Source organism: Diadema antillarum, unplaced genomic scaffold (genome assembly GCF_040938485.1).
Source record: "Diadema antillarum isolate AM-2024a unplaced genomic scaffold, OU_Dant_1.0 seq00001379_RagTag, whole genome shotgun sequence".
In the NCBI taxonomy this organism is placed as follows: Eukaryota; Metazoa; Echinodermata; class Echinoidea; order Diadematoida; family Diadematidae; genus Diadema; species Diadema antillarum.
Genome location: NW_027272138.1, coordinates 124040 through 138836, shown reverse-complemented (window position 1 = coordinate 138836; position 14797 = coordinate 124040). Strand labels below are relative to the sequence as shown.

The window sequence follows — 14797 nt, the reverse complement described above, 5'->3', positions numbered from 1 at the left end:
GTGGAAAATGAGCAAAGAAAATGGGATTCTATCGGGATTCGAAACCGAGACCTCCGGATTGCTAGCCCGGTGCTCTTCCGATTGAGCTCTAGAAAGTCCTATAATGCAGTGTTCGTCCCAGATGCCTTAAATTCTCAGACAGTGTGTTTATGTGTGACACACTTATTGCTCATTTTTTCCGCTAAAAATGGAAAAAAAATGTTCATTTCTGGTCAGTTTTCTTCTGTTTGTGGTTGTTAATAATGATAATAATAATAATAATAATAATGATAATAATAACAAGAAGAAGAAGAATAAGAATAACAATAATAATAATAACAATTCCTCCTATTGATATGAAGTAACTTTTGAATTAATACGTTTTGAACAAAATAATTTGGAATGGGTATACTCGCACTTCCACTTGCATTGGCCATGTTGGCTAGTAATGATAGATAAGAGCAAGAATACTGCATTAATTTCCATAACACATGACTCAACTTATCTGTTGAGATAAGTTTAGGAAAAAAAAAAGAAGGTTCTCGCGAAATTACTGACCCGAATCGAATTTATTGAATTGAAGTAGCGCGTGAAAGCCGACATTGAGAAGTCAAGGGACTATTGTGATGAGAACAATATACACCTATGAGAGAAGTCGGTTAATAGGGCACTATATTATCACATTGTACACCTGCTTGGTACGTATGCCTGGTAGGGGATGAACATGTATAGGAAATTATATAGCAATCGAACTAAGCTCATCTCATAACAGCATGCCATGATACATACATGGCCTCTTTGAATCATACAGAACTCTAATCTCTGTTGAAGGAGGCCATTGTGCATTCTTTTGTAACTTATTAACATCACATAATTCAGCCATTCTTTTATTCTGTTTATTTCTAGCATGGAGTGTTGTTTGAATATGATAAAATGTGAAATACATAAAAGTTGTGATCATCATGAAAGAGGTACAAGACAGTGGTGTTCATTCTCCGACTGCTTATATTGACAATTTCTTTTGTATGTTTAAGTGTAAGAGAATTGGGCACGCGACATATTATCACTGGCATCAAAACATATTCGTGGAGAAGTCCGTACATGTAGGCCTATAAAGATGTCTAAGTAAAGTGTGTGTCCGTCGTCCAACCGCGCGCGTGCTTGAATATTATACTATACAGTAGGTCCATTTGCCCATTTAGCGGCTCTGGTGGATGAAAGCAAACATCGTTGTTTCTCGATCTCGTTAAATGGTAACTTTTTTTCTACCAAAAACCAAGCACTTTCAAACTACTGCGGAACTCTTTCCGGATTCATCATAAGATCTGACGAATCTTAGAGGATTTGATTCCCGAACATCGCCACCTACATTGGAATAAGACAAGATGGGTGCGAGTGAGTCATCTAAAAAATCGTCGTGGCAGAAAATGAGCCATAGTGTGGGTCATGGATCATATAGCGCAGGGTAGGTCTTTTCGTTTCATTTCGTTTCGTTTCGAATCGTTTCGTTTACTTCATTTTCAACAAATATGTAATTACAATAAAACATTTGAATACACGTAATGGCACAAGATTAGTACAACAAAGTAATAAAAATATCATGAACTGAGAGACAATGAAGGTAGTAGCTTTTATGACAACTTCCGAATCAAAGTTGTTGGAAATGGAGGCTTGTAGTTTGCAGACCCCTCAGAAAAGAATAGGAGATGAAAAACTAACAAAACTACGCAGATTTCCTGAGAAAAAAGAACAACAAAGAAACACACATAGGACCTACACACACACACACACACACACAAACAAACAAACAAACATCTTCCTCCATCTATCTAGCTCAGAATCTTTTCATTTACCTGTCTGTTTGCAGTCAGTGGTACATATCATACTTATGATGTTTTAGATTAACACCTGATGCTTGAACTGATGCTGAAAATATGAATTTAAACTTTAAGACATTTCCGTAATCTTCCTAAGAGCACTTATTTTCCAATAATTTCATGAGGCGTAATAATACATGCATGTATGTCACGACAGAATTGAATTGTCTTCCGATTATATAAAGCAGCGGAATAAAACAAAATAAACATGTATCTATAATACAGATTATGTTCAATGCTTTGCTGACCTAAACACACATTTTCTAGGGTTTACTGTTGTTGTTTTGGGGGAGGGGTGGGGGAGGGTTTTTTTTTTTTTTTTTTTTTTCTTTTTATCTGACTTGATCGTCCCTATTCTTATTTCTCTAGATATAATAAAAGGAAGATTCAAAACACTCGGAAGGCTGATCGACAAGAATGGTTTGAATATCTGATGGCTGGTAAAGTGCAAAAGTTTGATCCGAAATGAATAGTGTTGATGTTTCAAAGAGATCGAAAAAGACAAGGAAACACACACACACAATATATATATATATATACATATATATATATATATATATATATATATATATATATATATATATAAGGTTTTAACGTACATTGAAAATCGGGAAAGTTAAAATAATTTATTCCCGAGACAAGACTACTACATGTATTAGCATGTCTGGGCTGACCGCCGAGACGAGGTCGCTGGGAGACCTCGTCGACCAGCCCAGGGCCCATAAACTTCATGCGTCGGCAAGAGGCCAGCAGCCTTATGCTTGTCAGCTTTTAGGGGCTTTGATGGCATCATCTTCGTGGTTGTCCAAAATATTTTTCCCGTGGTCTTTAAACAGAGTAAGGAATTTGTGTTTCACAGCAGGTTGCCCCAAACCAAATACCACAAACTGTTGATTTAAGACCGGTGTAATGATAACAGGGTAATAAATCAACCATACGTTATACATATTTGATTAAAATAGGGAATGCGGTCTGCTAGGAACTGTACAATTTCGGAAGAAAAACTTTTTTGACCCCCTACGCCACGTCGTATAGCAATTCGAATTACTACGCGACGTAATTATTTGCGTCGTGTAGCAATTCGAATTACTACACGACGTAATTCCGAATTACTGCTCAGCGACTTCACACCCTGACATTAAATGAATTAAGGTAGTGTTGTAATTCATAATGCTACACGACGTGAATAATTACGCTGTGACGTAATTCGAATTACTACGGGACGAAATCATTTGCGTCATGTAGCAATTCGAATTACTACACGACGTAATTCCGAATTACTGCTCAACGACTTAACGCCCCGACATTGAATGATTAGGTGTCGTGTTGCAATTCCTAATGCTACACGACGTAAATAATTACGTCGTGTCGTAATTCGAATTACTACACGACGCAAAGAATTACGTTTTGTGTTGTAAATGATTACTACACGACGTAATTCCGAATTACTGCTCAACGACCAATCAACCAATGAAATCGTTCGTTATTTGCTTAGTGACGTATCACGGTGCAAGTGCCAAAATGTTCCCCACACTACTCAGGGAGTGTTTCGTATGGAAGCAGGAGCCCGTCAAAAACACGGATATACGTCGCGTAGTAATTCGAATTGCTACGCGACGTAAATAATTACGTCGCGTCGTTATTCGAATTACTACGCGTCGTAATTCGAATTACTACACGACGTAATTCCGAATTACTGCTCAGCGACTTCACACCCTGACATTAAATGAATTAAGGTAGTGTTGTAATTCATAATGCTACACGACGTGAATAATTACGCTGTGACGTAATTCGAATTACTACGGGACGAAATCATTTGCGTCATGTAGCAATTCGAATTACTACACGACGTAATTCCGAATTACTGCTCAACGACTTAACGCCCCGACATTGAATGATTAGGTGTCGTGTTGCAATTCCTAATGCTACACGACGTAAATAATTACGTCGTGTCGTAATTCGAATTACTACACGACGCAAAGAATTACGTTTTGTGTTGTAAATGATTACTACACGACGTAATTCCGAATTACTGCTCAACGACCAATCAACCAATGAAATCGTTCGTTATTTGCTTAGTGACGTATCACGGTGCAAGTGCCAAAATGTTCCCCACACTACTCAGTATGGAGCAAGTGGCCCACCTCCCTGACCATGTAAATCGCCAATGAGTATCTGGGAGATACCTTGTGGGGTCGGGATTTGTAAAAACGCAGGGAAATGTAGTGATGTCTCGTTGGGAAATGTACAAATCTCAAAAATTTGATCAACGGGAAATGTAACAACGTCTCCCCGGGAAATGTTAACATCATGGTAATACGTACAGACGGTTTATAGATTAACTCAATGTCTAACAAAACTGCTCATGAACCTTTACCGTTTTCATTTTCTTGTAAGCCCCACAACGGATTTTCACCAAGTCTCTGAGGGGACATGATTTTACTTTGCTTATGAGCCCCACCCCTCCCACCACCAAAGGAAGGGGGGGGGGAGGGAGTCGAAGCCTCAAAAGTCCCTAAACTCGATCTGGAATTTGTTATCTTCTTCTGTCGAACCGAAAAAGATAGAGCTTAGTTCACTATAAATGACTAAAATGTCATGATTGATTTTGGCGGATCCAGGCGTGATTGGGAGGGGGAGGGTGAGAGTGAGGGGAAGGGGGATTTATCACATTTTCTGTATCTTCTTGAAATTCTATGACGGATTTCCACCAAACTTGCCAGATAGCATCTTTATGGTGACGATCTTAGTTTGTTATATTAAGCACCCCCAACCACCGACACTAATTCATTCACAGATTTCAGTCTTATTACAATCTCGGCACCGATAACGCCACTGTCGTTCTCTCAAAACCACTGAACCAATTTTCTAAGAAAAAGTGCACTTTACCGGTACTCAACTTCTAAACTCTTTAATGATCTCCCTGTAAGTCTTAGGACATGATATGAAATTATTTATACCAGAAATAAAGGAAAGAGCTGTATGATGGCAGCAATTTATATTTGATTTATATCCAAGTGCTAATTTTGTACATTAAATATTTGCTCACAGACAGGTCTGTCAATTCATATATCACCATATAAATCGTAAAGATGCTATCTGCCAAATTTGGTGAAAATCCGTCATAGATTTTCAAGAAGATTCAGATATAATAGTGGAAAATCCTCCGTCCTCCCTCTCACCCCTCCCCCTCCCCCCCCCCCCCATCAGTACACCCACGGATCCACCATAATCAAAGATGAAATTTCAGTCATTAATGTTCTCATAGCACTTACTTAGCTCTATCTTTTTCGGTTTGACAGAAGAAAGTTAAAAAAAAAGAACAGAGCTAAGGCGCTTTGAGCCTCCGCCACACTTTTTTTTTTTGGGGGGGGGGGGGTGAGGCTCATTTCAACAAATTAAGAGCGTATCACTATAAAGCTGCTATCTGCAAAGTTTAGTGGAAATCCGTCATAGATTTCCAAGAAGATGCAGAAGATATGGAAAATCCCCCTTCTCCCCTTACCACCCCCCCCCCCCCTCCCCGATCAGGGCACCCCTGAATCCGCCATATTCAAACATGAAATTTCAGTCATTAATGTCTTCATATAGCACCTTATACATGATCGTATATCGGTTCGACAGAAATAGATAACAAATTCCAGAGTTTATGGACTCTGAGGCCTCAACTCGTTCCCCCTCCCTATACTCCTTTGGCGGTGGGGGGGGGGGGGGGGAGGGGGATCATCAAACAAATTAAGATCATTGCAAAATCCGTTTTGGGGTTTACAAGAAAATAAAGCGGTACAGATCCGTGAGCAATTTCGTTAAGCATCGAGTTCATCTATAGGCCTACCGTCGTCGGTACGTAATACCGGAAGTACATGTACATGATTTTGACATTTCCAGGCAGCGTTTTTACATTTCCCGGCAAAATTGAACTTTTTTGCATTTCCCGGGGAGGCGTTTTTACATTTCCAGATGATGCAATTTTCGAGATTTTTACATTTCCCAGCGATATATTTTTACATTTCTCGGCGTTTTTACGAATCCGGCGAGACGTTTCCACAAATCCCGTCCCCGCAAGGTATATCCCAGATTAAATGGATGGTATAGTATTATAGGTGGAGATGACGATTGGGATTTTAACTTTTTGCAAGATACCACAAAATAATACAGAGTATATCATTCTGAGAGGAATTCAAAGCTTATTAGATGAAAATTGGTTTACAAATGGCTGTGACATCTAAAAACAAAGTAAAACAATGCAATCCTGATAAAATAAATGCATGAGCCTGCATTTGGCGGCGTATGCCGGCATACGCCGTGTTTATACAGAGCAAAATTCGAGAGGTCCTCTCGCATGAGCCGGCATGAGCGCGTATTTTGCTTCTCTGTACAAACACGCTCTATGATAAACATGGTTAATATGTACAAAACAAGCATATCTGTTTTACAATGAAATTGCCGTCATATTCCAAAGAGCGCAGACAGGTTTCTACCTTTGACCTCTGCTGACCTTTTATAGAGGTCAATTACCGCAAAATATCACAGTATTAATCTGTGATGTCATTATTTAATGATAAACATGGTTAAGATGTATAAAACAAACATATCTGTTTTACGATATTGTAGCCCAGATGGCTACTAGCACATACATAATAAAGAATAGAATAGAATAGAATAGAATAGAATAGAATAGAATAGAATAGAGAGTAAAAGAAAACAGCACGAGAATGGGAGCGGCTTCACACTATGCATAATGAAGCAAATAAGGCTGCAGAGTATTTTGGAAGTGTGAGGAACTTTGAGAATAGTTGAAGACCACTGAGATAAAGTCAGGAGCTCCCCTTTCCTGATACATCATGCCCCCTCCAAGTCAATCAACTAATCTTTGTCGACGCTGAATGCACCATCGACCTACGCTGTGAATGTGATGAGGATCCGACTGTCATGACTGAATCGGCGAGCAGCAGCACATGAGGAGAAAGTGTGCGTCACAATAAGACAGAACTTTGGTTCACGGCAATTGGAGTGCAATTACAAACTCCAAATAGTCAACTGGTGTCATCGGAGATGTTAAAGCGCCCTGTCAGACTGATACAAAGTGGACAGTGATGGTGACGAAGAATTTAATGAGGGCGTGGCAGCAGACCGCTCAACGGACGGCCAAGCCACACTGACGAGATCGACAATAACATGCAGATGAGGACCTCATTCGTCGACCGTACCGATGTCGAGATAAGTGGCCACACCCACTAACATCATTTCTACCTACTAACCAAATCCCTCCCTTTCCCATAGAATAAGACGGTATATGAAATGGTCTCAAACACTGTAAAGACTTACATAAGTGATGAGTGGAATGCTCAACTAAGTTGTGAGGAAAGAAACTTGTTTGTGATTAAGTCTTTGTTTCAGACCTACAGGTATGCAAGTCGTTGAATAAATATGCCGTTAGTAGCATTTGTGTTATCCATGTAAATTTTATCATTCTTTTGCATTTTGCATTTGGTGTTGTGGAACAATAAATTATTTAGTTTCTTCTACTTTTGGAATTTTGGTGATGATTGTTGTCTATGTGAATACCTAACCCCCGACCAGTACAGAGAGAAGCTGACAGACCAATCCAAGCTGACAGAGGGTTTGTCGAACCCCCCCCCCTCCGCTAAAGTAGGACAGTACGTGTATATGTACAAGAGAGTAATCATTTAAGAGGAATTACTTTAACTTAGGTTTGAAGACATTTCAAGAGGTGTAGTCTGATTTCTTAAGGGGCAAATCACTCTACTGTTTGCAGTCTTGTAAACATACTTGTATCTTTAGCGAAAACTGTTCGAGTATTATACGTGGATGGTGTTAAGTATAAATCACTCTGTCGAGTAAATTATGTACGAACAAAATGGTTTCTCTTGAACATGTATTGTGTTGAAAAGTTCTTGGTAATCATTTTGCAGGCAAAATGTGTACATGAAAAATCCGATGTTAAAAGCATGTGATGGGAAATGTAAGCAGTATGTGCGAATGCTTCTATGTTTCCTACTGAATTTATTTTTTAGTGGGGAAAAGAAAAGAAAAGAGAAGTCTCACTTGATGAGAGATGTTAAGATCCCGCTCTACACCACAACGCCTACGGGTATTTAAGCTGGAGGTGGGTTGGAATGTCTCGTATAGAGCACCAACCGTAACACGCTATCTTTTGAAGAGAAACAATACTTTGTTTCACATTGTTAGTGGTGAAAAGGAAAGAAAAGAGAAGTCTCTTTTCATAAGAGATGTTCAGATCCCGCCCTACACCACTAACACCCACGGATGTCTAGGCTGGAGGTGGGTTGGAATGTCTTTTATAGAGCACCAACCGTAAGTGCAGATTGATTGACACGCAATCTTGAGGAGAAACAATACTTTGTTTCACAAAGATGATAGCAGAAAGACAACTGATAGTCATCCGCTCATGTGAAATCAAGCAGTAGTTTTCAAAGCATTTCAAGAGGCATCTTGATTAGTTACAGTCTGTTAAACATGTCAAAATAATGTGAAAAACAAATTAAAGGCCACCTGCAATACAGCCTCACATTTTCCGACATCACAACAACTTTGATCAACACGTTCCACATATACTCGTGATGGAGAGGGAAAATAATAAAACACAACACTGCAAGATTGATGCATTTCTGGCAAGACAACAGACGGGAACTGTTTCCACGTAAAATACATAAACATGTATTTTGATTTTTCCATGCATTTTCCTATGTCATTAAACACAAAGCAGTGTCAATAAGTGGAAAATGTGGGAAACGCTAAAAATCACCCCGATATAAACTGTCAATCTCTTGAAGTATATTGGGATTGAAGAAAGTTTGGAAATTAATTGGATGTAGAATTTTTGTTTTTTTTTTGTATTTTCTCCCCTCACTGGGATATTTATTATTCTCTTTCATCTATACACATATTACAACATATTTCAAATAACATCATACTTTTTTTCGAATTCAATACAATATACATAAAGAAAAAAGGTGTCTAAAAAGACACCATTTTTTCTGAAACACTTGCAACTTATGATTATTTCTTGCGATAAATTTCTCTCTATCATGATGTAGCCCAGATGGCTACTAGCACATATAATAAAGAAAAGAATAGAATAGAAAGTTAAAGAAAACAGAAGCATTACAGTTGTTTTCCAAGTCACCCTGTGACGTCAATATGAATCAGTCTTTTCCCTTCTTGGAGTTTATGAAACCCTTTATTTTGCTTCCAGCTAGACTTCCTTTTTTTTTTGGTCAATTCTCCTCTCCCAGGAAAAGTTATTGGTCCTAGGAATTTATGAGTTTGACATTGGCTACTTTCTCCAGCTAGTGGTCAGTTCTCCGCACTCTCCATCCCAAAGCCCCCTGTCCAATTTACGGGAATGACGTGTTTTTGCCCTCTGATCCCTAAACATGAATGACCCTCTGAGCTGGAAGGTCGTTCTCCTGCCAGAACCTCTCCTTTATTTTGATGTACTTTAGTGCAGTAGGTCAGACAGGAATTCCAAAGACAAATTCAGGGACAACAACCAAGAAAAATGATGACGATGGCGTTGGACGTCATAAGGACACTAACATTCATTTGTTTCATGATTTTATTATCCAAGAAACAATAAAGTCTTGACCAGTGGTTACAGAGAAGAAGGAAGTAAAGAAACTAAAAGACAGTGGGCGAGTTAATCAGAAATTGAGATGAATCCAAGAAAACGGAGTTCCACAGAAACAAATGGGAGGAGCTAATGGAAGATCTGACCAATAAGAAATTAATTTCCAGTGAAGATCACACCCCAAAATAAGATTTAGCCAATTAAATACTTTTAGGGAAAGGATACCAATAGTAAATTTGTTATAAAAGACCAAGTTTGAGCAAATAGAGTGATAGAGAAGCGTGGCAAGCATCATGGGAGCGGCTTCACACTATAGTGAAGCAAAGGCTGCAGAATATTCTGGAACTTTGAAGAACTTTGAATAGTTGGAGACCACATCTGAGATAGAGTTAGGAGATCCCCTTTCCTTGTACATCATGCTCCCCTCCATATTAATTAACTAAACTCTTTCGACGCTGTGAATGTGACGAGGATCTTGGTTGGACTGCCCAAGAGTTAACGAGTCAACCGGTGGACAACAACAAGTCGAGAATCTGTACACCACAACAAAATGCAGAACTTTCGTTTACACCAATCTGGGGTGTAATGAACTGCAAATAGTCGACTGGTACGTGTCATCAGCGATGGTGAAGCGTCCTGTCAGATTGACACAACGTGGACGGCAATGGTGACGAACTGTTTAAGGAAGCAGTGAAAGCAGACCGGTTAACAGACGCCCCAGCCCCGTGGACGAGCTCGATATGCAGACGAGAACCTCATCCCGCGACCATGCCGATGTCGAGATAAGTGGCCACACCCATTAACATCATTTTCCCTGTTAACCAAACCCCTCCCTTTCCCATAGATTAAGATAGTAGGATATGAACGGTCTCCAAAGGTGTAGAACAGAAGAGTTAACTGATGAGTGATGTGTTCAATTGTGTTGTAAGGAAAGTAATTTGTGTTTGTGAACAAGTTATTTGGTTCAGACCTACGAGAAGGCAGGTCGGTGAATAAAGATGCTATTAGCAGCATTGACATTTTCTATGTAAATTCAATCTCCCGCATTTTATATTCACTATTGTTGTGAAGCAATATTTAGTTTCTTCCTAACTTTTGGAAATTTGTTGATGATTGGTGTTTATGTGATTAGCTAACCCCCGACCAGTACAGAGAGAAGCTAACAGACCAGACCAAAATTTATCCGCCTCTGTACAACATTGGTCGCCCCCTTGAGACGATTAGGGGTGTAGGGGTTGCAATAATATTCCCTTATACTATATTTACATAAATCAAAACGAGGTATTATTTTTCTTATTTTACAAACATAAATTTCATATCTCACAAGCATGGTAATACAATTCAATGCCGAATTGTTAATACCACCAAAACCAAATAATTTATTTTCCGAATTTTTGTTTTGTTGAATTTATGTGCTTTCAATTTATCTAGTTTGTTATAGATTTTCAAAATTGAGGGATGTAAATTCGGCAGTACAATATACAGAGATCACTACTAAATACAATGAAATCTGACTTTAATTATTTAAGTGAATTCCTTATTGTAAATCGGGACAGTATCATTTTGTTGATATTTTCCGACTAGTGTAAGAAATATTCATTTAAAATACCATTGAGGGTGTACTGTTGTACTTGGTAACATATCCCTTGGTGACGCCATAAGGGTATGTTTTACAGGTATAACGTCATTTAATTAAGACGGTACATACATGATTACATGTATTGGGTATGCCGTCATACGTCATTCATGACGACATTCAGGGTCCATTAACATTCTGAGGTTCTTGGACCTAGCTGGGGAGTATATTTGGGTGCACGTCACGAGACCGACCCACGAATCATACAGCCCACGAGTCATACAGCCCGTGAGTTCGACACTAAGCAAACAAGCCCCACAAGACCGACACATTAAGCCCCTTGCTGTAATGTCGAACTCGTGGGCTGTTTTTACCTATATAGTGTCGAATTCATGGGCTGTATGACTCCGTGGACGTTTTTTTTTTTCAATGTCGAACTCGTTGGCTGTATGACTCTTGGGTGTCGGTCTCATGGGATGGTCTCGTATATTTTCCTGTAGAGCTAACACTGTAGGACATACAGGACCTACAGCTGGGCATACCGCGTATACTTGATATGGTGTTCAGCTCACTGTGTGCAGACTGAGCACGACCCGATAATTCAGAATCTCTGCCTGAGAAAGGATGGTGACCGCTCGAGTCAAAGAGAAGCTTTCTTATCATCTCGTGCATCCTGTACTCTACGTGCAATGCACCAATCATAGCGACAAGCTTGTCTTCACCTAAACTGTTTAGATATTGCCATTGGAAGACTGATGACAGTGGCTGTGCACCTATGAGAACGCTGGTCTGACCTCAGGATGTCTATCCAGTTTTGTTGTGGAGAAGATCTGTGTGCCGATCTCTGCAATGTAAGCTCCATCACGTGCTTCACTGAGGACGCAGATGCTGCCCTGTCTTGAAAGAGATCTAGGGTATAGATCTCGACCAATTTCAGCAGGAGGTTACACTGAATAATCACTTGGTAGCAGAGAGTTTTAACCGGATCATGCAGGTGATATTACCCGCTGCCAACGTACCCTGATTCACACATTTGATGCAAACTGGATAGCGACCATATTGGAAACAAGCAATATTTGGGCATGGGGACTCCACTCTTGGCCTGGCCCAATTGTTAAGGAGTATAGAATAAAAAGAAGACAATTAGAGCAAATAGGAGTTCCACTCCTATTTGGAAGTGAGGTACCTAAAGAGGTCATTAACAAAATGCGCCAAACTTAAGTGGATGACAAAGGCAAGTTGGAAAACACAAGATTGCTTCATGTGGAATGCATGTTAGGCCTCACAGTATGTAGTTTTCCAGATGGTCCATCACGTCACTGTATGCTCCAGGACCATGAGTCATTCATCGGAGTCATACAGCCCACGAGCTTGACACTGGCCAACACAGGCCCACCAGCTCGAAACTAATTTAGATGATATTGCCCATGAGCTTGACACTATAGGCAAACCAAGTCCATAAGAGTCCGACACACGGGGGGGGGGGGGGGGGGTCCACGAGATCTACACTGAATAGATTAAGCTCCCTGATGTTATATTAATCTCATGGTCCTTGTTTTCCTCGAGGGTCGAGCTTGCGGACCGCGCAGTTTGTGGGCCTATTATATTTGATGTCGAGCTCATGGACCTTGTTCATTTAGTGTTTAGGTCACAGGATGTATGACTCGTAGGCTGCGTAACTCATGGGCTGTACGACTCTTGGGTTGTTTGACTTGTGACATACACCCGATGAGGTGGGCCTGTTGTTTTCTGGTTAGCATTTTTCACACTTTCATCCAGTTCAAGGGACTTTGCCACATGCCTGTTCACAAACTATTAAGCATCAACCCAAAACATGGTGCCCCTCTCCCCACCTTCCATATTTAAGCGTGCAAAAACGGCAAGCTAGTCTGCATAACTAACCCAAACATAAATATCATATTTGAGGTCACTGCCATCACTGAAGACACGTAAGCTTCATTTCTGAAGTAATTAACCGCTCACATTCCTGAGACCTGGTACTATATGAACCAATGCTCTGTGGAATATGCAGGCATGCTTTGATTATAACGTCAAGGCGTGATTTGTACATAACTAAACATTTAGGATTAAACCAATGAAGCCAAACATCAATGTAATCCTACACAAATTCTGATATTCTAAAAGTCTGACCTCACATTGTCCTTTGACGTCAAAGTTGGATATACACAGGATAATGACCAATGCTCAGTGGAATGAGAAGACACTTCTATTGTAGCATAAATGCTAATAGCATAATGCATGATTGCACACCAGGTATACAGTTAACCAATGAATATACATCAAATATCAGTATTCTGATATTTTGAGGTCATTGACCTGTCACAGTCCTCAGAGGTCAAAGGCAGAGACATGTAAATAATTCCCTTGATCTGAGGAATAGGAAAACGATTCAGTTGTAACACAAATGAATTTATAGGGCATCGTTATGTTTATCATCAACCAATTGCATCAAATATCAATTTTCTGAAATTCTGAGGTCATTGACCTCTGGAGGTCATCAGAGGTCAAAGGCAGAAACCTGTCAGGGCTCTGTGGAACATGAAGACAATTCCCCTGTAACAAAAATGAGTTTTTAGTACATCAGTACCATGTTTAACATTAATCAATGACGCAAAATATTAATTTTCTGAAATTTTGAGGTCATTGACCTTTGGAGGTCATCAGAGGTCAATTCAGACTTACCTCCCGATCTTAAAATGAATCTTAATTATAGCATGTAGGTGCCTACTAACACTGGTGAAAGTTTCATGCTTTAGTCAAATTTTGCACAATTTTTCGTCTTCTCTGCTCTACTATAGGTGTAGTTTTCACATGTGTAAACCTTTATCATTTCTATCAAGTGTTCTCTTTCTACTTTCATGACTGATTTTGGTAATTTTTCGTCCTCTTCAGTATTCATTTTTCATAGGGAAAATATATAAACATAGCAGTTTATTCCTATTGTGTAGCAGCTAAGGCGATTTAGCGGAGAGATGTTCCACATCTCTTTTGGCGGAATTTACCAATTTTGACGCCTAATCGCCGATACACACAGAACTTTGTTAAGGTTAACTAGTACGATAAATTTTATTGTTCTTCTGTTCCCTTATGTGATAAACAGGAAAAGAGGTTTGCTTCGAATTTTGGGAGACCCGAGTTGACCAAAGAAGTATTGTGCGAAGAGCGGTCTTGCCCGTATGCCGGCGACACGCATTTGGAAATTTTTGGCCAACTGATGGTGTTGCTGGGAGTTTAGTCGGGAAGACCGCCAAGGGGTCACGCTACGCGCATGCTCTCCACCATCGCGTAGGGCTGGGCTGACCCGCTGAAGTAGTGGTACTTATCCCTTCGTGAGGAGAGATGTCGTCAGATTTGCATGTGATTCTTAACCCGTTCATGACGCTAGCGTCCATGGTTCGCGCAGACCATGGAGCTACTAACAAATTTAGTAGCTCCATGGTAGCTCCATGCACAGACGGAGGGGTATCGTGTAATGACTGATCGTGTTTGTCTCGTTCGTGAACAAGATCAGTGGTGAATATGAGCTGCATGCTTGGCGGAGGTCTGCGCTCTCAGAGTGCTTCTCTAGTTTGCTTATTCGATGCACAAAAAAATGTGTACAGACTCCCTGGACAAAACAATGTAATGTCTATGCCTTGCGAACGAACTGCATAATCACGATTTTACTTTATGACTGAAATTGATTATCGATTGCAAAAGAAACTAATGTAGGAAGATAGGAAAAAAACG

At 39.9% G+C, this 14797-nt stretch overlaps 1 protein-coding gene across 1 annotated transcript in view; it reads left to right on the top strand.

Annotated features, from left to right (window-relative positions):
* Positions 1 to 14368, top strand: part of LOC139708869 (uncharacterized) — a 29822-nt gene extending 15454 nt beyond the window's left edge. Inside the window, exon 13 of the mRNA XM_071620831.1 lies at positions 14169 to 14368. Within this exon, the coding sequence (XP_071476932.1) occupies positions 14169 to 14368 (200 nt within the window). The remainder of the gene's footprint in view (positions 1 to 14168) is intronic.
* Positions 14369 to 14797: the final 429 nt, after the last annotated feature.